This window comes from Carcharhinus amblyrhynchos, chromosome 8 (genome assembly GCF_965287045.1).
Source record: "Carcharhinus amblyrhynchos chromosome 8, sCarAmb.v2.hapA, whole genome shotgun sequence".
In the NCBI taxonomy this organism is placed as follows: Eukaryota; Metazoa; Chordata; class Chondrichthyes; order Carcharhiniformes; family Carcharhinidae; genus Carcharhinus; species Carcharhinus amblyrhynchos.
The window spans coordinates 55,941,109-55,964,931 of NC_137331.1; the positions used below are offsets into that span (position 1 = coordinate 55,941,109).

A 23,823-nucleotide genomic window follows, 5' to 3' on the forward strand; every position below is an offset into this window, starting at 1 on the left:
ACCAAGATGTGCAAGCACTGTGTTTCCCAGCTCCTGTGCACCCATTTCGACTACAATCAAATTTCTGGGCCATCGCTTTCTGGTGAAAAGAAACTTTGGATTTGGATGGAGATGGGGGATGATTAACATTGAATATATGTACTTGAAACTTAAAGTAAACTTGACACTTAACTGCCCATGTCTTAACTTGCATCAAGTCCCATTTCCCCAGTACTAGAACCATGGTTTTTTTGTGATATAAATGATTTGGGTTTGGATGTGCAGAACACAATCTTAAAACTTGCAGATGACACAAAGCTAGAAAATATTGCCTACGTTAGTTCCCAGTGAAGCAAGGTTTTGATTTTAAAATTCTCATCCTTATTTTCAAATCCTTACAGAGCCTCACTCCTTCCTATCTGTGTAATCTCCTTTAGCCTTATAAACCTCCAAGATATCTTTTCTCCAGCATTGGTGGCTGCACCTTGAGTTTGCTTGCATCCTAAACTCTCTATCACACTTTCTTTCAAGACAATCATTAAAACCTCCTTCTTTGATCAATTTTTTCTCCAACTGACTTATATCTCCTATCTAGTTCAGTGCCTTAGTTTATTTCATAATACTCCTGGCAAATACCTTGGGATGTTTTATTATGTTAAACATGCTAATAATTATAAATTATTGTTGTCAGTGTAGGTTTGCTGTCATTTCTAATCTGTTTCTATCTTGTAATCATATTCATCCATGCATTATGCATGGTATCTGTGATTAACCAATGTTCTGTATGGTAGTGTATATGAAGTTCTCTTTAATATGAAGTACTGCATTCCTTTTTTGCTTTTGCTCCTAGGGTTATTTACACACCAGGACACACCAGTGATCATATGGCATTACTATTACAAGAGGAGAATGCTATATTTTCTGGAGACTGTATTCTGGGAGAAGGGACAGCTGTCTTTGAGGACTTGCATTCTTATATGTTTTCTTTAGAAAAGTTGCTAACTTTAAAATCTGACTTAATATATCCAGGTTAGTAGATGGGTTTAATCCCTTACTTTTATCATTTATTGTTTTACTTGCATGATAGAGCAGTAATCTATAAATATTTGTTTATAATTCCATTGGAAAGTAAATAATGTTACCATTTAGAAACATAGAAAGTAGGAGCTAGAATGGGCTATGGGGCTATTCGGCCCTTCAAATCTGCTCCATTGTTCAGTATGATCATGGCTAATACTCTATCTCAAACCCACAATCTCGTGCTCTCCCTATACCCCTTGAGTCCTTTTTCTTATTCATCGTGGTACATGCCAGAATTTATTGCCCATCTCCAGTTGCCCTTGAGAAGATGATGGTGAGCTGCAGTCCATGTGCTGTGGGTTGACCCACAATGCTGTTAGGGAGGGAATTCCAGGATTTTGACCTAACAACTGAGAAGGCGACAGACAGGCTGTTTGTTTTGCCGTTGTCTTTCTGGCATTTAGGTTGATGCCAGATGGTCTGTTGGTTTCTTTGCTGAGACTTTGTAGTGTAGCGATTGTTACAACTGAATGGATGCTAGGCTATTTCAGAGGGCAGTTGAGAATCAACCACAATGCTGGAGTCACATGTGGGCCAGACCAAGTAACGATGGCAGATTTCTTGCCCTAAAGGGCATTAGTGAACCAGATGGGTTTTTCTGACAATCAACAATGGTTTCATGGTTGTCAGTAGATTCTTAATTCCAGATTTTTTTTTTATTGAATTCAAATTCCACCATGGTGGGATTCAAACCTGGGTTCTGAAAACATTAGCTGAGTTTCTAGATTAATAATCCAGTGATAATACCACTCGGCCATCACCTCCCTCGGGTCCAGAAATCTACTTATTTCTAAAATATATTTAATAACTTGGCTTCCACTGCCTCTTGTGGAAGAGAATTTTACAGGTTCGTCACCCTCAGTCCTAAATGGCCTATCCTGAGACGGTGACTCCTTGTTCTAGTCGTCCCAGACAGCAGAAACATCATCCCTGCATCTAATATGTCCAACCCTATCAGAATATCATACATTTCAACAAGATCCCCTCTCATTCTTCTAAACCAGAGTGGATAACTTCACATTTATCTACATTATAGTGTATCTGTCACGTATTGGCCCACTCACTCAACTTGCCTAAATTGTCTTGAGGCTTCTAAACATCCTCCTCACCACTCACATTCTCACAAAGTTTCATGTCATCAACAAACTTGAGGGATATTACATTTGGTTCCCTCATCCAAATCATTGATATATATTGTGAATAGCTGGGGACCCAAGCATTGATCCCTGTGGTATCCCAATAGTCACTGCTTGCCACTCTGAAAAAGGTCCATTTATTCCCAGTCTCTGTTTCCTGTCTGCTAATAATTCTCAATCAATTACCCCCAATTCTGTGTGTTTTAATATTACACACTCTCCTCCTATGTGGGACTTTATTAAAACTTTCTGAAAATCAAAATGCATCATATCCCTAGTTCCCCCTTATCTATTCTGCTAGTTGCACCCTTAAACTCCAGTAAGTTTGTCAAACATAATTTCCCTTTCATAAATCCATGTTGACTTTGTCTAATCCCATTGACATTTTCGAAGTGTCCTGTTATCGCATCCTTTACGGAGTCTCACAACATCAGGTTAAAGTCCAACCAGTTTATTTGGAATCACGAGCTTTTGGAGCGCAGTTCTTTCATCAGGTGACTGATTCCAAATAAACTTCCAAAAGACTCACCTGATGAAGGAGCAGTGTTCCAAAAGCTCCCTTAATTACTATCTCGATTTTTTTGAAAAGTGGTAAATCCTTACTCCAATCTATGCTTCCATTCAGAGATGATGGGGCCAATTTACCATCAAGTTGCAGCTGTTTTGGGTGTGAAAATTTGGTGTGAGGCGAGTTGCGCGATCCACGCCTACCTCTGCACTGGCTCCCCATTTACCAAGGCCCAAAAATGGCCGCGATTGGGACTGCACCTGAAACACGCATGCTGGCAATTTAAATGTATTTGCATGCATTTAAATTGACTTAATGAGCTGCATGCCCAACCTTACTGGTACTTCCCCCTTTACCACCGTGTTCGCCCATCCAGAATCAGCGCAAAACAGACATGCTCCACAAAAATCTGATTTGGGCGCTCCAGTTAGTGAGGAGGTAAGTGTGTAGCATCTGATGGCTCTCTGCTTGAGATCGGTGGGAGGGAAGGGGAGTCTGCTTTCACTCTGCCTAAGTTCAATGGGCAGGAAGCGGGGAGGGGGTCCACGATCGGTCTGGGTGGCAGGGGGTGGGGGGATAAGGGGGTCAGTAATGTTGGGGAGGGGGTGTGGAGCAATGTCTGTGGGAGCTAGAGAGAGGCATTAACCAACCGGGAGAGATGTGCAGTCGGAGGTGCCGATCAGAATTGCAGTGTTTCAGGTGCATTAAGCCCCGCCCATGGGCTTCTGCAGCACAATTCGGAATTTCTGATATTTTTTCAGACAGAGTGGGACGCCCGAGTACAGGTTTAAAAGTCGGATCTGAAACACTACCAGTTTCGAGTTCGCTCAGCACTTAAAATCCAAATGGTAAAATAGGGCCTGATGTGTTCCACTGGGATTGTGTGTTACAGTCAGGAAATCAATTAATATCTGGTTGACAGTTAAAACAGACGTCATGGATATGGATCAGCCTTCACCATGAAGCTCAAGAATAAGTTCTCTCCTAAATTATTTCCAACTATCTTAACACTGTAGGGTTCTGCATTAACTATGGTATTTACTTCTGGGTTCTAACTGTAAGTGGGCTACCAACTTTCATTTCTAATGGAGGCTTAAAAATAAGTTTATCTGAAAATCCAAAGGTTAAGTATCAGACTTAAAGCTGAGAGACCTCAAATAATGAGAAAATTCATAGAATTTAAAACTGAACTGAACAAACCAAACAAAAAAAACCTTAGGAGTTTTAAATGAAACTTACTTGAAGGTGGCAGCCTGGTGCTCTTGACATTTTACAAAGAGGCATTGTGAAAATGTTCACAACTTTAGCCAGAAGTCAGCAAGCAGCCAGACTGTAATTATAGCATTTTAAGTTTACATAAATAAAACTCATTGTAAATGTAGTCATAAATTATGATGGGAAAACAATTCATATACTATGTGACAAAAATGGAACAACAGGAAGTCATGATATGTACATTTTATAAGCTCTAATTGTACCCCATTTTAAATCTGAAATTGCAGCATTTTGACAATGGCAACATGGTACGGCAATATAAATACTTCCATTTTATTGCACAAGTTATTGTAATGTTGTATTTTTAAAAAGGGATATGAAGCAAAGATTGTTAAATAAAGTTAACTACAGATCAGCCATTATCTAAATGGCAGAACAGGCAAGAGAGGCTGAACAGCTGACTCCTTTTTTTGCTGATTTGGTAAAATTATGGAGAAGCAGCTGATAAAAGTATAATGCACGTACATCCACGTCCATCTAAAGCCAGTCAAACTACCAAAATATTTCCTTACAATGTTTGACACTGTTATATAAATCATTATAGTGGTATTAAGAAAATATGAAATGGGAGTGAATTAGAAACCTGAATAAGTGTGAGACAGGTGTATTTATTAGTGAAATATTTAAATTTCACTTATGTTTCTTCAATAGTGCAATAAATATATTTGCAGACGTGAAATCAAGCTCCTCGTTGTTTTATTTTTTTCAACTAGCTGTGCATCTCAGCTTCTATCTATAGAGAACATAAACAACCACGGCACTGGTTAGCACTGCTGTCTCACTGCGCCAGAAACCCAGGTTCGATTTCCTGCTTGGGTCATGGACTGTGTGGAGTTTGCACATTCTGCCCATGTCTGTGTGGGTTTCCTCCAGGTGCTCCAGTTTCCTCCCACAGTCCAAAGATGTGCAGGATAGGTGGATGGCCATGCTAAATTCTCCCTCAGTGTACCCAAACAGGTGCCAGAGTGTGGCAACTCGAGGAATTTCACAGTAAATTCATTGCAGTGTTAATGTAAGATTACTTGTGACTAACAAAAAAAAAGATACCTAGCCAGGTGGAACAATAGCCTCAACCAGTCTATATGTTACAGACAGCTATTGATTCAAGTCTCATGTACTCTGGCTTTCAAAAATGTCTTCATATTTTCTGAATGGTTAATCAAAATATTGTCGTACATTTCCTTGCTTGATGATCTACTTTTGTATTTCTTTTGAATTCCAGGACATGGCCCAGTTGTGCAAGATGCATCTGATAAAATTAGGGAGTACATAGCTCACAGAAACATGAGGGAACAGCAGATTTTGAAGGTTTTTCGGGAGCATTCGGAGAAGTATTTCACCGCAATGGAACTTGTTAAAAGTATTTATAAGGTAAACTTTATTTTTCTGTACGTATGAACGTAATAGCAGGATGGTGTTTGTTATAAACCAGTTCAGAAACTCCAAGGTATTTTGTGAAGTCAGCCTAGACCATAAGTTTGCACTTTGAATTTGGCATGGGTAAGCATGAGATGTTTCACTTGATTGAAATGGCTCACTAAGGAGCTTTTATCTAACAAAGTTTATTTAAAAATACAGTTAACACATAGAAAGAAAATTAGCAATAACTTTTACGAATTACAAACAAGAAAAAAATAACCATGATATTGTATAAACCTTAACAACTAAATGTACTGTTCCAATACAACAAACTGCCAATAAAGATACACTTGCCCTAGGTTTAGCACAGAAAATAAGAATGCAGCTCATTCTTATTAGTCCTTTGGTTAGAATTGAAACCCTGATGTTCCAGCAAACCTCATGGTAGAGATAAAGTCACTGCTGATCTTCAGCTTTTAGCCAGCAAACCACTCACTGCAAAGTTTTCACTCCAGGAAAGCAAGAAAAACTGCTTCCAATATCGCAGAATTTCTAATAACAGGGAGGGAGACATACACACTGCCTTCAGCTAGGAGTTCACACATCTTCTAACTAAAACAACAGCCAGCAGCCAAAAACTGAAAGTGAAAGTACTCTTGTCACCTCATTCTTCACCCTAACAATTCTCAAATGAAGATCGCATTAACTCCAGATTAATACTAAACAAAACCCCATTTAAAGCATTTAAGCAACAATAGAAAGACATCCAAACAGAAAAGTCGGGAACAATGAAAAAAAACAAAACTGCTAACAAACTGCAGAAAATATGATTTTAAAAAATACACTTCTTAAAGGCACAGAAGCATCAAATGTTCTTAATTCTGATTCAATCATGGTTTTCAAAAGGGAATTGAATGACCACCCAAGAAAAAAATATTGCCTGACTATGGAAAAAAGCGGAGCAACTAAGTGGCATAGGTACCACATAGGCATCCTTCTGTGCTGTAACCATTCTTTGATTCAATGGACAGAGCTGTTAACAATGGTATCAAGCAACACTTACCACTATACTGCTCAGTTAGAGTTTCGTCTTAATTGCTCAGTTCTTTGGGTTGGCAATGGGGTGCCACAGGCATCAGTGCTGGGTCCTCAACTATTTACAATCCATATCAATGACTTGGATGAAGGGAGAAAATGTGTGGTAGCTAAATTTGCTGATGACATTAAGATAGATAAGAAAGTAAATTGTCAAGAGGAGATAAAGAGTCTGTAAGATGATATGATTGGTTAAGTGAGTGAAGCAAACATTTGGTATTTAAAACATTTGATATAACATGGGTAAATGTGAACTTGTTCACTTTGGCAAGAAGAATAGAAAAGCAGCATCCTATTTAAATTGAGCAAAAGTGCAGAACTCTGCGGTATGGCCCGCAAGATCATGGTCTCCTAGTACATGAATCACATAAAGTTATAGTGCAGGTAAAACAAGTAATAAGATTGCAAATGGAATGTTGCCATGTATTGTATGAGGAATTGAATATTAAAGTAGGGAAGTTTTACTATAGCTGTACAGAGCTTGGTGAGACCACATCTGAAATACAGTGCAATTTTGATCTCTTTTTTTTTAAAAAATAGTTTCTATAGAAGCAGTTCAGAGAAGGATCACTGGACACGTTTCTGGATGAAGGAGTTGTCTTATGAAATAAGGTTGAAGAGGTTAGACCTATATCCATCAGCATTTAGAAGAATGAGAAATGATCTTATTGAATCATGAGGGAACTTGATAAAGTGGCTATCCGAAAGATGTTTCCTTGTGTGGAGGAGACTAAAACTAGGGGACATAGTTTCAAAATATGAGGTCTCACTTTTAAATTGAGTTTGCCTTTACATGCCCTGTTTGTGAACAGAACTCCCACTTACCTGACAAAGGAGCAGTGCTCCAAAAGCTAGTGACTTTTGCTACTAAATAAACCTATGGACTTTAACCTGGTGTTGTGAGATTTTTTACTGTATCTCCCTTTTAAGACAGAGATGAGAAACTTTTTCTCCCAGTGGGTCATTGCTGTGTGGAATTCTCTTCCCCAGAAAGTAGTGGAGGCTGGATCTTTGAATTTATTCAAGGCAGAATTAGACAGTTTTTTTTGAAATATCGGAGTCCAAGGTTATGGGGGACAGATAGGAAGGTGGAACTGAGACAACAACCAGGATAGCCATGATCTTATTGAATGGTGAAGCAGGCTCAAAGGGCCAAATGACCTATTCCTGTTTATATGTTCTATGCCTCTTAGTTCAAACAAGGACAGGAGCGGAACACCAGAGATGAGGTAACAGAAACCACACTGGAGGCTATCAAGGCTAACATTCAACTGAGTCCTAGTAAAACTGATAGCAAGAGGATTCAGGGAAAAAACTCGCCAGTGGCTTGAGTCATACTTAGCACAAAAGATGGTGGTTGTGATTCTTAAAGATTAATTATCTCAACCCCCAAACGTGGCTGCAGGAACTTCTGATCAGACTGATCATTTTAAGTTTGAATTAATTAATTAATGTTGGTGATGACTTCAAGTTGAAGTCAGCTTTATATGTCTTGCATAAACATTAAGTACAAGAGCCAGAATAATCTTCAATTCTTACTTTTAATTTAAAAAACATTGTATTCTATTTTTTGATGAAAGTAATATATAATGTATGTTTTTTTTTAACCAATAGGATACTCCAGCACACTTGCATCATGCAGCTGAAGTTAATCTTATCCAGCACCTGAAAAAGTTGGGAAAAGAAGGAAAATTAAGTGAGTGTACTCAGCAATGAATAATAAAATACTGGAAATTTGTAACAGCTACATCTAATGGGGTATGGAGGCCCATTTACATGTCAGCCATGAAGACAAATGATGGTTGCCAAGACTGGCAGGATACTGTTTGTCTCATCTTGTTTTGTGTCTGTGTGTATGTGGATTTGAATTTCTGGTTTTTAGAAAAAAGGAAATATTGTTACATTTCTAAACTACAACTTCTATGTTAACCAGTTTTAAAGTTTGTTTAATAATAGATCAATTATTTGTTTATGCTTACTGAAAGATGACTGGTTAAACTCTTTTATGCTGGGATAACAGTATCAAAGGTGATCAGCTGGTCAGTTTTGTGGGTGAGGTAGACATTTAAACTTTTGTTATGACTTGTGGAGAAGTTTGTTTGTGATATTACTGACCATGATGGGAGACTGCGCATCCTCCCATCATGGTCAGTAATATCACAAACAAACTAGTGTTAGAGCTTGCTAAAATCTGTACAGGTAACTGTAGAGGGAAAAAAAAGAGCTATTATATGAAAGAAGGATTTAAGTTCCGTGTTCAACAGCTGTTGAACATGGGTCAGTCGGCCCTGAGAGACCAATGCCATTCTGTAGGAACAGGCAATGGTCTCCGTTGCCCTCAGCCGATCAAAAGGGAGTCACGTTCAGATTGTGGGCCACTCGGTGGCAAGCATTGCTGCCTCACAGCAACAGGAACCTGGGCTTGATTCCCAGCAGTCCAAAGATGTGCGGGTTGGGTTGATTAGCCATGGTAAGTTGCCCCTTAGTGTCACGGGGACTAGCAGGATATATATGTAGGGCTGTAGGGATACGGGCTGGATAGGATTGTGATTGGTGTAGACTGGAGGAACGAATGTCCTCCTGCATGGTAAGGATTCAATGAAGTGGATATTTGGGGTCCTTGTTTTAAAAAAAAGGCCGTTCAAAAGATGGATTATAATGTAGTACATCTGGAGGGCAGGAGAACTTTCAGTAGGATGTTAAATGGCAGAATTATTTTATCAGTTTCCTCTCTTTATAGGAGCTGGCAGCCTTTAATAGTTCTCATCTATGCACTTGAGTGCTCTAATATGGCACAAGCAAGATTAAACATTTCAGTAAGTGGCCACAGGCAATAATTCAATATTAATTCAGTGGAAGAAAAGGCAATTTGTGTCTGACAAATCTGATAGTTCTTTGATGGAACAACAGTGGATGCAGTAACCTCATTGTCAATTTAATATCTCATTATATCACTTGATCTAGGGTTGTCAGAAAACAGTGAAGAATTTGCATCGGAGTCTTATTACTTTTCCTGACACTTTGCCAGGGTCAGTGATTTAGTCCACGAGATGTCTAAGATCCTTTTATAAAGTGACATATCCACAGTATTGCTAATTTGCCTAACTTGCCTATGAGCTGTCCAGAGCATTATGACAGAGCAGTATCATTTTGCAAGGTTTTTCAAGGAAACAAATATTCAGCAAGGTCCAAGAATTCAGAAATTGCACCTAAGTACCCATATGTACCCTCCTGCCTAATGCCACCTCCTGTATCAATGAAAAAGAATTCTATTCTCTAAATGTTCAGCTCAGCAGCATTACACCTTCCAAGCAAATACTTGCTTTATTTGGAAACAATTGTGATGCCTTCATTTTAAGGCAGTTGGCCATTTTTGCACTCTTTTACAGAAAGGCAAATCTGTGGGTGGATCATGAGAGATCAGACTTAACCCTCCTTTCTGGTTGATGACACCATTCTAGCTTCCCAGAGCACCAATGAGCAGTACTGCAGTGAGCACCATTTTCTGCTTTCCTCAGGTGCCTAGATCAGTTTGCAGTTGCTCAGTATTATAGTCAGAAGACTCTGCTTGAGTTTTACTTGCTCCACAACTTTGCCTTATAAGAAGGCCTAAGAATGAATATTTGGAGATTGAGGAATAAACCAGAGGAACAGCAATAGCCTGAGAGGGTTCAAAGGATAAATCATTGCTAATTGCAAGAGACATTAGACTGAATTTTTCTGGACCACCAGATGGTTTTTGGGGCTGATGGGGGAAGCAGGAGGTGAGCAAGCTTCAGTTGGCAGTGGCATCTAGGAAGACATTGCTGGCAGTAGCCAGTTAAATAGCTACTAACAGGAGCTGTACAATTAAGGGTTTTTTAAAATTCATTTTTATGGGACGCCACTGGCTTGACCAGCATTGATTTCCCATCCCTCATTGTCCTTGAGAAGATGGTGGTGAGCTGCCTTCTGGAACAGCTGCAGTTTCTGAGGCGTAGGTACACTGACTGTGCTGTTAGAGAGGGGGGGTTCCAGGGTTTTGACCTCGCAACAGTGACGGAATGTTGATATATTTCCAAGTCAGAATGGTGAGTAACTTGGAGGGAAACCTCTAGATGGTGGTCCTCCTAGGAATTTGCTACTCTTGTCCTTCAACGTGGCCGTGGTCATGGGTTTGGAAGCCTAAGGAAGCTTGGTGCATCTTGTAAATGGTACGCATGGTTGTCACTGTTCACCAATGGTGGCAGAATTGAATGTTTGTGGAAGGGATAACAATCCCTTGTGGACGGGCTGCTTTGTCCTGGAAGGTGTCAAGCTTCTTGAGCGTTGTTGGAATTGTACTCATCCAGGCAAGTGGAGAGTTTTCCATTACATTCTCACTTGTGTCCTGTAGATGGTGGACAAGCATTGGAGAGTCAGGAGTGAGTTACTCACTGCAGGATTCCTAGCCTTCGACCTGCTGTAGCCACAGTATTTATATGACTAGTCCAGTTCAGTTTCCAGTTAGTGGTAATCTTCAGGATGTTGTGATGGTCATTGCCTGGCACGAATGTCACTTGCCACTTGTCAGCCCAAACCTGAACATTGTCCAGGTCTTGCTGCAGTAAGACATGGGCTGCTTTAGTATCTGAGGAGTTGTGAATGGGTGAGACTGCCCTACTGTACAGTATGAATTGAAAATAAAATTGTAGTTTTGTCTGCAGATCTTGTTTTTGGCAAAAATTTAAACTGGCTTCATTAAGATGACAATGAATGGAGTGGTATGCATACAGGGAAGGGAAAATGGAGACAGCACTGCACAGGTGTGGAGCTGCTGTCCAACAGAGGGCTCATTAAGCCACTTACATGCACAAAAAAGGGCCAGCTCCTGTAATTTTGCCCACTTTGGTTTGGGAGGGTTGCTGGTTTAAGTGTGGGTGGACTTGCTTTGTAGATAGACTGCTTCTCAGCAAGTTGCTACCCGGTAGCAACAGCAGCACCACCATTACACCTGAAATGCCTGTCTGGGCCTGAGTGTTCCTCCAACCTCACTTCAAGGACAGTTGGCCACTGAGACGCCCTTTGAACTGTAGCCTCAATACTCGTTCAACACAGAGTGCGGGAAGGAATGCCATGAGCAACACCAGCCATACCTAAAATGAAGTGTCAACATGGTGACGCTACAAAACAAAGCCATTTGTATACCAAACAGTATTAACAGCAAGTAATAAATAGAGCTAAATGATCCCACAACCAACAGATCAGATTAAGCTCTCAGTGCTGCCACATCCAGCCATGAATGGTGGTGGAAAATTAAACAAATCACTGGCAGGGCGGGGGTGGGGTGGTGTGGAGGGCTCCACAAATAACTCCATTCTCAGTGATGGAGGAGTCCAGAAGATAAGGCTGAAGCATTCATAATAATTTTCAGACAGAAATGCTGAATGGATAATCCATATCAGCTTCCTCCAGAGGTCCCCAGCATCATAGATGTTAGTCTTCTGCCAATTCGATTCACCCCATGCGATATCAAGGAATGAATGAAGGTATTGGATAGTGCAAAGGCAATGGGCCCTGACAATACCCTGGAAATAGTACTGAAGACCTGTGTTCCACAACTTGCTGCATCCCTATCCAAGCTGTTCCAATACAGCTACAATACTGGCATCTACCCGGCAATGTGGAAAATTGCCCAGGTATGTCTTGTACACAGGAAGCAGGACAAATCCAATCAATTTGATTTGACTTATTATTGTCACATGTATTGGTATACAGTGAAAGGTATTGTTTCCTGTGTGCTATATAGACAAAACATACCATTCTTAGAGTACATAGGGAAGAAGGAGAGGGTGCAGAATATAGTATTAAAGTTACAGATAGGGTGTAGAGAAAGATCAGCTTGATATATGGTAGGTCCATTCAAGTCTGATTGCAGCAGGGAAGAAGCTGTTTTTGAGTTGGTTGATATGTATTCTCAGACTTTAGTATCTTGTCCTCAATAGAAGAAGGTGGAAGAGAATATGTCCAGGGTGCTTGGAGTCCTTGATTATGCTGGCTGCTTTTCTGAGGCAACAGGAAGTGTAGGCGGAGTCATTGGAAGGGAAGTGGTTTGTGTAATAGACTGGGATTTGTTTACAACCCTTTGTAGTTTGTTGTGGTCTTGGTCAGAGCAGGAGCCATATCAAGCTGTGATACATCCAATCTGGCCAATTACCATCCCATCAGACTTCTCTTGATCATTAGCAAAGTGATGGGTCATCAATGTTGCTATCAAGCAGCACTTGCTCAGCTATAACTTTCTCATGGATGCTCAGCTTGGGTTTGTCCAGAGTCACTCAGCTCTTGACCTCATTACAGCCTTGGTTCAAACATGGGCAAAAGGGCTGAATGCTGGAGGTGAGGTGAGAGTGACTGCCATGACATCAAGTCAGCATTTGACCAAGTGTGCTATCAAGGAAGCGTAGCAAAACTGGAGTCAATGTGAATCAGGGTGAAAGTCCTCCATTGGTTAGAGTCGTATCTGGCACAAAGGAAGATGGCTGTGGTGGTTGGAGGTCAATCACCTCAACTTCAGGTAATCATTGCAGTGTTCCTCAGGGTAGTGTCCTAGGCCTAACCATCTTCAATTGCTTCATCAATGAGCTTCCTTCCATCTTAAGATCAGAAGTGGAGACATTCACTGATGTTTAGCACTATTCTGCCATGTGCAGTCTTGTGAAGGTGGTGACTGCAGACTGCTTGTAATAGCATGTCACCTTTAGGGGTGGGTGTTTGTGGGTCACATGACCCTCCTGGAGCCCAACAGAGAGAAGCAGGTAAACTGTTGTCTATCAGATGGTAGGGCGCAGGTCTTGTTATCAGGGAGCCTTGTTATCAGGAATCATTGGGAATTGACCTGAATCTGTACTGAGCTTGTTTGTATGTAGTTTTAACTTTCCTTCAATATATCACAGTTACAATTCAAGGTTTCCTAGTTGTAGTACCTCGCGCTATAATACTACCATTTCAGGAGACAGCAACGTTGTGAGCATAATTCTGCCATGCCATCAGCACTGAACAATGCTTGTGATTGTTACAAAAGCAAATTTCATGGTATCAGTGAAGTTCTGAGAGAAAAAAAAACTTTCCTAGCCTGCATTGTTTGGATTCTGGAAGGGAAAATTGATATACAGATTTCTACCTGTGGTTAAGGGGTTTCCATGCAGATGGGCATGAAAATACTATATGCTGCTCCCATGATGTGCTGGACTGTAGAGAAATCATAATGTCATTAATCTGGGTGGTGTACTTCTCCAGCATATGCAGCATGTTGCCAGAGACCATTCACAACAACTACACAAACATTTCATGATTTTCAAGTATCCATCTTTTAAGAAGAGCACCTATGAGATGCAGGTCCCCAGACTCTTCTGTAACATGTATTTACTTTCCAGCTGTCAATTTCTTTATCCTCATTTTTTACCCAGCTCCTTGTGACCCATTCATGCATTCCCTTCTGACTATTTTTGAATGAGGCTTTCATGATGTCCTAGCAAGCAGATAAAAGGTGCTAAAGCAGTTTGAGAAGGTGGTGGCAGAATACCATGATAGACCTGCAGCTGACACTTATCCTCATGGTTCTCTCTACTCAGCACACGTTGTCATCTCCTCTTCACAAATCTAAGGGTTTTCTCTTCAGTTAGAGGATGTCACCACCTATGGCTATTCTTGTCCTCATATTAGATGTTGTCTTGCCCGTGAAGAAGAGAAAAAAAGTTTAAATTACCATTTGGATGTTGGGAGGGTCTGCAAAAAAACCAAGGCCAGGATTAAGTCTCAGTGTTAGACCAAGACTACACAAGTAGGCAGTGGGATTGTAGCAATATTCTTCCTGGATGTAGCTTCTTAATTGACTGAAGTTGGGTCCATGATAAAATTAAGGATGGCACACTAGCTCTCCATGTTACCAATCCAAATGGAATGCCTGGCAAACAGCTCAGCAACCTCAGAGGTGACTGCTGCTGAACGAGGAGGTGCCTCTATTTTGATGTGCCCTTCAGAAGAACGAAAAAAAGAAAAAGAGAAAGACTCGTAATTTGTTTTTTCATGACCACCGGACATCTTAAAGTGCAGTGAAGTACTTTTTGAAGAGGAATTACTCTTATAATTATGAAACACAGCAGTTAATTTGTGCTCAGCCAACTCCCACAAACAGCAATGTGACAATGACTAGATAAACTATTTTTTTAATGTTGATTGGGGGATAAATATTGGCCTCAACTCCAGAGATATCTCCCCTGCTCTTTTTTGAAAGTTAGAAGTCTTTCTGCTTCTGGCTGAGCCAGTCAGGCAGTCACCAGTGATCAGAGGTGTTGGCCCTTCTGCAGAGAGATGTTGGGGTAGATTTTACCACGGGACTCCTTCCCCTTGAGTCATGGGGCCTCTGGCTCCAATGGCCACCTCCTTGCAGATGGTGGCCTCCCTTTATTTAGTGGGGGACAATATACTCTGCTGCCAGCAAACTGTCCACAGCATGGTCTTTAACTATTTAACTGCCTGCCTCTGGTCTCCGGTATCTGCTACCGTTCTGGTCCCATTGTGCATTAAATGACCCAGTGGGGGGACTGCATCGGGCCTATAATGAGCATGATGAACAGAGCACGCACAATGAGTGACTGAATATAGGATAATCAGAGGACAAGTTGTTTGAGGGGAAGGCTGGGGTTATAAAAACATCTTCAACATTGATGGTCAGCAATTCATCCCACTTAACACATTGAAAGGAGGTCACAGTGATTGTCTGACATAATAGGGTTATGGGGAGAGGGCGGGAATGTGGAACTGAGCCACGACAGATCAGCCATGATCTTATTGAATGGCGGGGCAGGCTCGAAGGGCCAGATGGCCTACTCCTGCTCCTATTTCTTATGTTCTTATGTTCTAGATGCTACTGACTCATATTTGTTTGTCCTCTTAAGGTCATTATTAGGTTTGAAGCACTTAGTTTCGATAAATAGAAGAATAGTTCACTTGATCAGTCCTGCAGCTGCATTCAATATCTTTTTTTTCCACTGACACACCTTGGCTGCATTAAGCAATGGCTGGAATTCTCCAGCCTCCCATCAGCCAGTTTCTCAGCAGCAAGGTGGTAAGCTGTTCGCTAGCCATGGGATCTTCTGATACCGCTGCTGTCAATGGGATTTCCCATTGATGCCACCCCAGACCGCCAGAGAATGATCAGTGGGAATGCACTGATGGCAGGATCCGCCACTACCAAACAGCCAGAGAATTCTGGCCAATGTCTGCAGATTTACCACAGTAACTCACCAAACTTTGACAGTACCTCCCAGCCATTGATAACTAACATTCAGAAAGATACAGCAATTTTGTGGCAAAACAGTAACCTCCAACCTCCTTACCATCCTAATAAGGATAGAAACTGTCATTCCTTCACTGTTACTGGGTTAAAATCACCAAACCTAAGACTATTATGAAAGTACCTTCATTACAAAACATAGCCATTCCAGAAGACCCACCACCACCTTTACCAGGTAACTAAATGTACACTGTTGGCACAGTCTGCATCTCAAAATTGTACTCGTGCTAACTGCCCTACTACTTCCATTTTTGCTCTCTTACTCTCCAGATTCGTCTTTCCTTTGAAAAACAGCACCATTCCTTTCCTGGTGAACTAGGAAAGACAATGATTCTTCAGTTTTACTAATATTCATTGTTGCAAAAGAGTTTATGTTATGTTTGTCCCTTTAATCTTCAGTTCTGATGAAAGATCATCAACCTGAAACTCTGTTAATTGTAGCATTTTTTGATTTTTATTTAATATTTAGTACCCTGTTTGCTTTGTTTACTGTGATTGAGACAATAGCTGAGCCGTCGCTATTAAATTGACTGATCTGCAAGGTGGTGGCAACTGTGTTACTACAATTTATCTTTATGCCATTATAAGGGAGGACAAAATAGGGATTGTTCCCACTTCTGATTTGCTGCTACAGATGTGTGTGCTATAGATGTCAAATGAAAGCTAGTTTAGCCTCTGCGTTATTGAATAGACTGGTTACATAAGCACACTCAAAGAACAGTTAGCTGGGCAAAGTTACAGAAAATGACTGCCCCCAGGGAACTCCTCATAACAAGGAGTCAGTAATTTGGTGAGAGGGACTGGAGTGAAAAGTGGCAGAGAAAGGAAAATTTTCAATCAGTAGTTTAGAAATTGGTTTAGTAATTGCTGTATTGGTGTAATAATCTCAGTAACCACCTTCAAGAAACGATTCAGGGAAACAATGTTTACTGTCACGGGACTACTGACAATATTTATTTCACTTTTCAAAATTGATTTGGTGCGGTATATTTCAGTGTTGTAAACAACATTAATCAAATGATTTTGTCTTGCAGCCAAAGATGATGCAACACAGAAATGGAAAAGCAATCTATAATGTTTATCTCTCCTATTGAAAGGGTAAAATTGACTTGTATATCTTCTTTCAACTAAGGTTGTGTGAATTCTTGGAGATTTGATTTTGAAGTACATGTAATATTCTGGTTTAAAAATAAAGTGCTGGAAATGCTCAGAAAATGCTCTCTATCAAGGGAAGAATGGAGTTCACATTTCAGGTCAATGACCTTTTGTCAAAATTATATACTGTTAGTTGGGTTTAATATCAGAGAATTGAAAATAAGTATGCCATAGAAGGCATTGGGCTAGAATTTCCACAGTCCTCTGCCCAAGTTTTAGCAGTTAAACTCAAGAAATAGAGTAAATGATTGTTACTTACTCAGGATTTTCACAGAAGTGATATGGGGGATCAAGGGGACCCCATTGGAAATTCTACACAATTGTGATTTTCTAACGATAATTCTAGTAGTGCCTTCAATGTTATAATTTTTCAATTTATTAGATTAGATGGTTATATTCATTGAATGTAATTCAATCTAGCATCTATGTAATTAAGTCTTTTGTATAATGCATCATACGTTAAATCTGTAAGTGCCACATTAAATGTATCTGTAGCAGATAAAATCATGTGTCACTTATTTCTGAATTGCTGAACTAAGCAATTTATAGTACTGACTTACTTACTAAATATCAAACTCATCAATTTCAGCCAGTCAAAACATTGGATTTAATTTTCAAAGAGACACTAATGTCATTTTGTTTATGACCTTGCTGAAGACATATGTATAATACATATATATCAAAATAACAATCAATTTGCATTTATACAACACTTAAAATGTCTTTCATTGTATTACAAAGAAGACTTTCTTTGCACTGTCATTGAGTTTTAAAACACTAATTATCAAAATAAAATCAAATACATTTATCACGCTGGCCAAAGGAAGTTGTATTGCTGGATGGGTGAAAAGAATCATTCAGTGCGACAAAAACATGAAGACAAAGTAAAGATGAACTAAGAAAAGACCAGGATAGAGGAGGTTTAGGGAAACAGAAAGAGGAAAATAATGAGAAAAGGACTGGGAGGAGTCGAGAAGGAAAACGTTCTTTGTAACAGGTGGAGAAATTGAGATCTGGTCCCTGTTGTGTACACTGCCAGTACTAGAAAAGTGCCACATCTCCGAAATAAGTACTTTCTGCCACTCAGCAAAATTCTGGCTTTTGGCTCACAGAATTGTGCCCTTTTAATTTTTTTCCTGATCTCTACCCGGCCTGACTCAACTGTCACTCAATCCCTCTCTCCTGAATCTGCTGCACCTTACTGATGGAACAACTCACCCCCAACCCAAACGCGATCTGCTGCTCAGCTGCAGGCTCCAGTCTGGTCCCGGGAAGAGGAAAGGGAGATTCCAACCAATACTGGGTCTTAGCCACACCCCACCCTTGGCAGCAGTTGTCACTTTGCGCCACCTCTGTCTTAGCCTGCTTGGGACCTTGCTATCTGAGTGCAGAGCTCTCATCTTATACTTTACAATTCTCCGTTTATTGACAATTTTAGAATAAATTTTAATATTTTGAGATTTGTTCCAAATACACACACTTTGCTTCCTTTCCTTAGTTGTCTGTTAAACTGCTTTTTGTCATAGCCCCTTCTGTTATCACTTATACCTTACCCAAAAGCCGTATATAACCTCTTCAGTGTTTTGATTTGATTTGATTTATTATTGTCACAGGTATTTTAATACAGTGAAAAATATTGTTTCTTGCATGCTATATAGACAAACATTTTGTTCATAGAGTACATAGGGGAGGAAAGGAAAGGATAAGATGCAGAATATAGTGTTACTATTACAGAATATAGACCAGAATTCTATCAGCTTGCCTGCCACAGAACAGGTGCGAACGAGGGTCCGACAACAGAAATCTCCACTGACCTTGGGCAGGAATTCCTGGTTCCGCCCATTGTGTTACTGTTACAGAAAAGAAAGATCAGCTTAATAAATAATATGGTAGGACCATTAGTTTGAATCAAATCCTCTTATTTGTCCGCATCATTTTGAAAGTTGAAGTTTCCTTTTTTTGATAGTTTTCTGAAATAAAACTAGAAATGCTGGATATACTCATCTGTGGAGAGGGAAACAGATAATAATTCAGGTTGATGACCTTTCATCAGAAAAGGGAAACATTAGAAATGTAGTATATTTCAAGCAAGCAAAAAGGGAGAAAGTTGGAAACTGAGCAAAAAGGTCAGCAATGGTTTGGAAGGCAGGAAAGATTAAACAACAATAAGGTAGGTGGTGCAAGGCCAAAGGAGTGGTAATGTGACGATTAAAGAAATGAAAGATGTGTTTAGAGACGTTGTGAATGTCAAAAGAATGAAAAGCTGTCACTTGAAAGCAAAGTAAGGAACACCAAGACAATAAAACCAAACCTGCAAAGAAAAGGAAAACAAAATGGAGGGAGAGGTTACAGTCTGAAATTATTGAATCCAGTGCTGAGTCCAGAAGGCTGAACTGTTGTTCGTAAAGCTCATGTTGAAATTCATTGGAACAGGATGCCAAGGACAGAGAAGTCAACATGGGAGCAAGGTCAAGAATTCTGTGTCAAGTGTCTGGAAGCTTGGAGGCACACTCCAGCTGAACAGAGGTGTTCCTCAAAGAGGTCATCCGATATACATTTGGCCTACTTAGTATAGAGCAGAATGCATTGTGACAAGCAAATAAACTATACTGAATAGAAAGAAATACGTGTCAATTACTGCTTTATCTGAAGTGAATGATTAGGACCTTAGTTGTTAAAGAGAGAGAAAGTAGAAGTGCAGGTATTGCATCTTCTGCATTTGCATGAAAAGATGCAGTGCAAAGGGGATAGAATGTTGTGGGTAGTTGAGTAGTGAACCAGGAAGTCACAGAGGGAATGGCCCCTTCGGAATGCTGGAGGTGCTGCTGGGTGACCTGTGTTGGATTCTCAGAGACTTATGGAGTGGAAAGAAGGACACGGATAACCCTCTCATTGTTCTGAGATGGAGGGGATAGGGTAAGAGCACAAGTGCACAAAATAGGACAAACTTGATCAAGGTGCTATCAACCGGAGTGTGGGGAGGCCTTGATTGAGGAAGAAGGAAGACGTATCAGAAGTGTTGGTTTGGAAGGTAGCATCATCAGAGCAGCTCTGTGGAAGGATAGAGTCCTCATGAGAAGGGTAATAAGAGGAAAGGTAGTGAAGTAGTTGTGGAAGTCGATGGGTTTATAGTGAATATTCATTGATAGTCTATTCCTAGAAAGAGACGAAGGTTGAGGAGAGGAATAGAAGAATCAGAGATTAAGCAGGTGAAGTTGAGGGAAGGATGAAAATCAGATGCAAAGTCCAGAGCAGGAAATGACACCAGTACAGACTCAATGTACCAGTAATAGGGATGAGGGACCTTGAGCATGAGTGGAGCAAGGAACGTGTCACATATCTCACAAAAAGGCAAGCATAGCTAGGACCAATGCAGATATCCAAAACAACATCTTTATTTGGAGGAAAAGAGTGGAGTTAAAGGAATTGTTTAATATGAGAGCAAGTTCAGCCAGGTGCAGGAAGGTGGTACAAAAACAGAAAATTTTCAATATCTCAGCAGGTTGCAGCATCTGTGGAGAGGGAATAGAGCCAAAGTTTCGTGTCTCAATGATCTTTCCTCAGAGCTGATAGCAAAGAAAATCAAAATATATTTATACAATGAGGGTGGGGGTCAGGGGCTGTAATTGGAAAAAGGGAATATAAATGATGATGGAGAAAGGTGTTGGGGGCAAGATGGAGAGCGAGAATGAAGAAGTGGAAAAATGGAAGAAAGAATGAGGGATGATAAAAATGGATGATTGAAATGGAACGAAGATAATTGGGGGGAAATTTGTGCTCTGAAGTTGTTGAACTCAGTGTTCACTCCGGAAGCTGTAAATTGCCCAACTGGAAGATGAGATGCTGTTCCTCCAGTTTGCATTGGGGTTTACTACAGCATTGCAAAAGGCCAGATGGACATCTGGAGAGGAGAGCAGGGTGCTGTGTTGAAGTGGCAAATGACAGGAAGGTCTGGGTCCTGCTTGCAGATGGACCGAAGGTGTGATGAATGGAGATTGGGTCTTTGGTCAAATAAAAAACAGTGAGTCTCCAGAACGTCCTAGTGAAGACAGAGATTTAAGCATTATTAGACATTCATGGGAGACCCTTAGGGCCAGGGAACTGTTAGAGTGATGAAGGACATTAGAAGAGTCATGGGTGTAGGTGGGAAGAGACAGGACGAGGGGAGTTGAAATGGGAAGAAAGAAGTTCAGTGGAGCAGGAATTGCCTGAAACAATAGTCTACCAAATGGCCTGTTTCTCTGCTGTTGATGTTATGTAATTCTTTGTATTGTGCTGTTACCGGTTCTCAGTATAATAGTAGTGTTATCTGCCAGAGTGTGGGGCCATAAATTCAGCACACAGGATATCTGCAGTAGTTATTTTTAGAATCATTTGCAAAATGCAATTCTGAGAGCATGCAGCAGCTCAGTGGCAATTTTTGCTCAACTGTAAGCCTGTACAGTAGACCAAACAATTTGACTATGGGAGCATTACAGCCTAATATGAACACAACCTCATATTTCTCTAAGCAGAAAGTCTGAGACTATCTGCAGCACCAAAACTGAGATTGACTGATTTATTACAGACAGAGAACTGAATGATACTTAACTATGTGTGACTTTGTACCACACCAGTTGCTGCATTATTGCCTTGAGGGGCAATAATTTCTATGTTCTAAAGTTTATTGCCATGGACTCACAAGAAGGTGACTCACCTTTGTTTTCTCTCTGGCAATTAGAAATGGGCAATAAATGCTGATGTTGCTAGCAATGCTCTAATCCCACAAATGAATAAAAAAAGACTTAAGGGTAATTTTCTGAATCCTCACTGCACTGCCCATTTCCCTATACCTGTTGGTGATTAGCAGAGACACAGAATAATATCTACCGCCTTATGTGAAAATAGTCTCATTCAAAAGTCTGTCATTGGCAATGGATAACAAGTGCTGGATGATCATGTGCTATGGAAGACTACATTTTAAAAAGTTCTCCCTATCAATGTCACAATAATGTGAAATTATTTATGATCTAGAGGATGGGGTTGATGTAAAACCATGTGAACATCAGCACATGACCTATTCTTTGTGTGAAGTCTGACCTATTTTAAAGACGAGCCCACATTTATATTTGATCAGTGAGCTGTAAGTACTGATTCAGGTCACAAGCAGCTTGCTGGTCAGAGTGGATGAAAAATCCAACAGTTTCTCCATGAAACCAATCCAGAGAGAGGTTGAAGTGCTGTTGAGGTGGGAGGATCATAATTTTTTGGCAGCCAAGGGGAACAATCATGTTTCTTTTGACCCCAGAAAAATATTTTTTTTTAAATATATAGCGGTTTGAACAGCAGCCTTCAGTGGGCCCCTTTAAGGATTGCTAATTGAGCTGCTCTAGGCTGGGTACCAGTGGAATGGAGCTCCTTTTACAAAATTGCTTCAAACTCCTATGTAAGCCACATGGTGTTGATTAACATTTTACAGTTAGGCTCCTGCCTGTAACAGATTGGTGCTTAGGACATTCTGAAAGAATGACAGCAGGCAGGACTGAAGCAGGAAAGAAACCATTTTGTGGGCACTGTTACCCTGTTCCTGCTGAGTGAAGAAGGTTAAAATCTAGCCCACGCATCATGGCTACAAGTAACATCTGATAAGCGCACTAATAACTGAGGTAAAGGAAACCACTTAGTGACATCAGTTTGTCATTGATATCATGTGAGATGACATCAGTTTGTCATTGATGTCATGGTTTTACTTATTTCCAGTATAACTTTTGTACACATTAAAAATCAGTACACTTTGCTGCCACCTTTCTGCTTATGCTAAAGTCTAAATAACCAGATTATTATCTCAATATTTCTACCATAGAAAACAGCATTTTAGTTTCTCGAGGTACATTTTTAAAATCTGATTCACCAGTTAATCTACTCCAGAAAACTAATTAATGCAAAAACCCCTCTTCTAAAGATAAAAATCATGCAGGGCAGAGCTTCTTTACCTCAGCATATCATTGATGATAAATATTAGCAAGCTAATTTAATAGAATTACCTATCATATATAACATGGGAATAGGCCATTCAGACCAACCTTCTCATGTTGCTGTTTATCATCCATATAGTAGTCCTAATCAGGACGAAATCTGCTCTTGAAGAAATTTGATGAAAGCTAAAAGTGTCATGAACAATGAGAATTATGCCTTGTTTCAGTACTACTGCTGGTTGTATTCAGGGGAAAGGCTACAATCCCTCAAATGCAGGATAAGTCAGTTCCTGAACTCATTTGTGCCCTTCTCTATAAGAACTTTTAACAGGAGTTTGATGTATGGATAAGGATGCATACACATGGTGGGACTCTCTCATTATTTTAATATATTGGAATTGTTTTCAACAAATACTTTAATTAAAATTAGCCTCTGTGACAGGGCTATTTTATTTTTGTTATTCATTTAAATGTAATTTTTTAACAGTTAATGTACACAAAATGAATTTCACCATGGAAAATAAATTCAAAATTGAAATTGAGCTGTTCTGTTCTCATATCCCTTCATTTTTTTTTCCTCCTTCAACTATCTCTGTAATCATATAGGCAGGCTGACTGTTTTCAGGACCAAACCCGAAGGTCTGAGACTGATAGCCAAGTTCCGCATATGAGGACGGTTTCAATCAGGACCCTGGGTTCATGTCACACTATCTGTAACCCCCATGACTTGCCTAGGTTTGCAAAACCTCACTTACTGTACTGTCTAGAGACAATACACATCTCTTTAATCTGTGCCTAATGATCTTTCCACTCGCATTGTTGCATCTTTAAGACTTGAATAGCAGGTTAGTTGTAAAGACTCGCATTCTAATCAGTAATCTGTAAACTGACTGTGCTGTTATATGTTCTATCTGAGGCCAGAACTCTCCATTCACCTGACGAAGGGGCAAACCCCAAAAGCTTGTG

The 23,823-nt window shown here is 40.1% G+C and overlaps 1 protein-coding gene across 1 annotated transcript in view; it reads left to right on the forward strand.

The window, feature by feature from the left end:
* The window catches only part of lactb2 (lactamase, beta 2), a 49,442-nt gene extending 26,079 nt beyond the window's left edge, over window positions 1-23,363 (forward strand). Inside the window, exons 4-7 of the mRNA XM_080194098.1 lie at window positions 830-1,008; window positions 5,201-5,349; window positions 8,047-8,128; window positions 16,783-23,363. Coding sequence (XP_080050224.1) covers window positions 830-1,008; window positions 5,201-5,349; window positions 8,047-8,128; window positions 16,783-16,823 — 451 coding nt within the window. The 3' untranslated portion in view covers window positions 16,824-23,363. The remainder of the gene's footprint in view (window positions 1-829; window positions 1,009-5,200; window positions 5,350-8,046; window positions 8,129-16,782) is intronic.
* The last annotated feature ends 460 nt before the right edge of the window (window positions 23,364-23,823 follow it).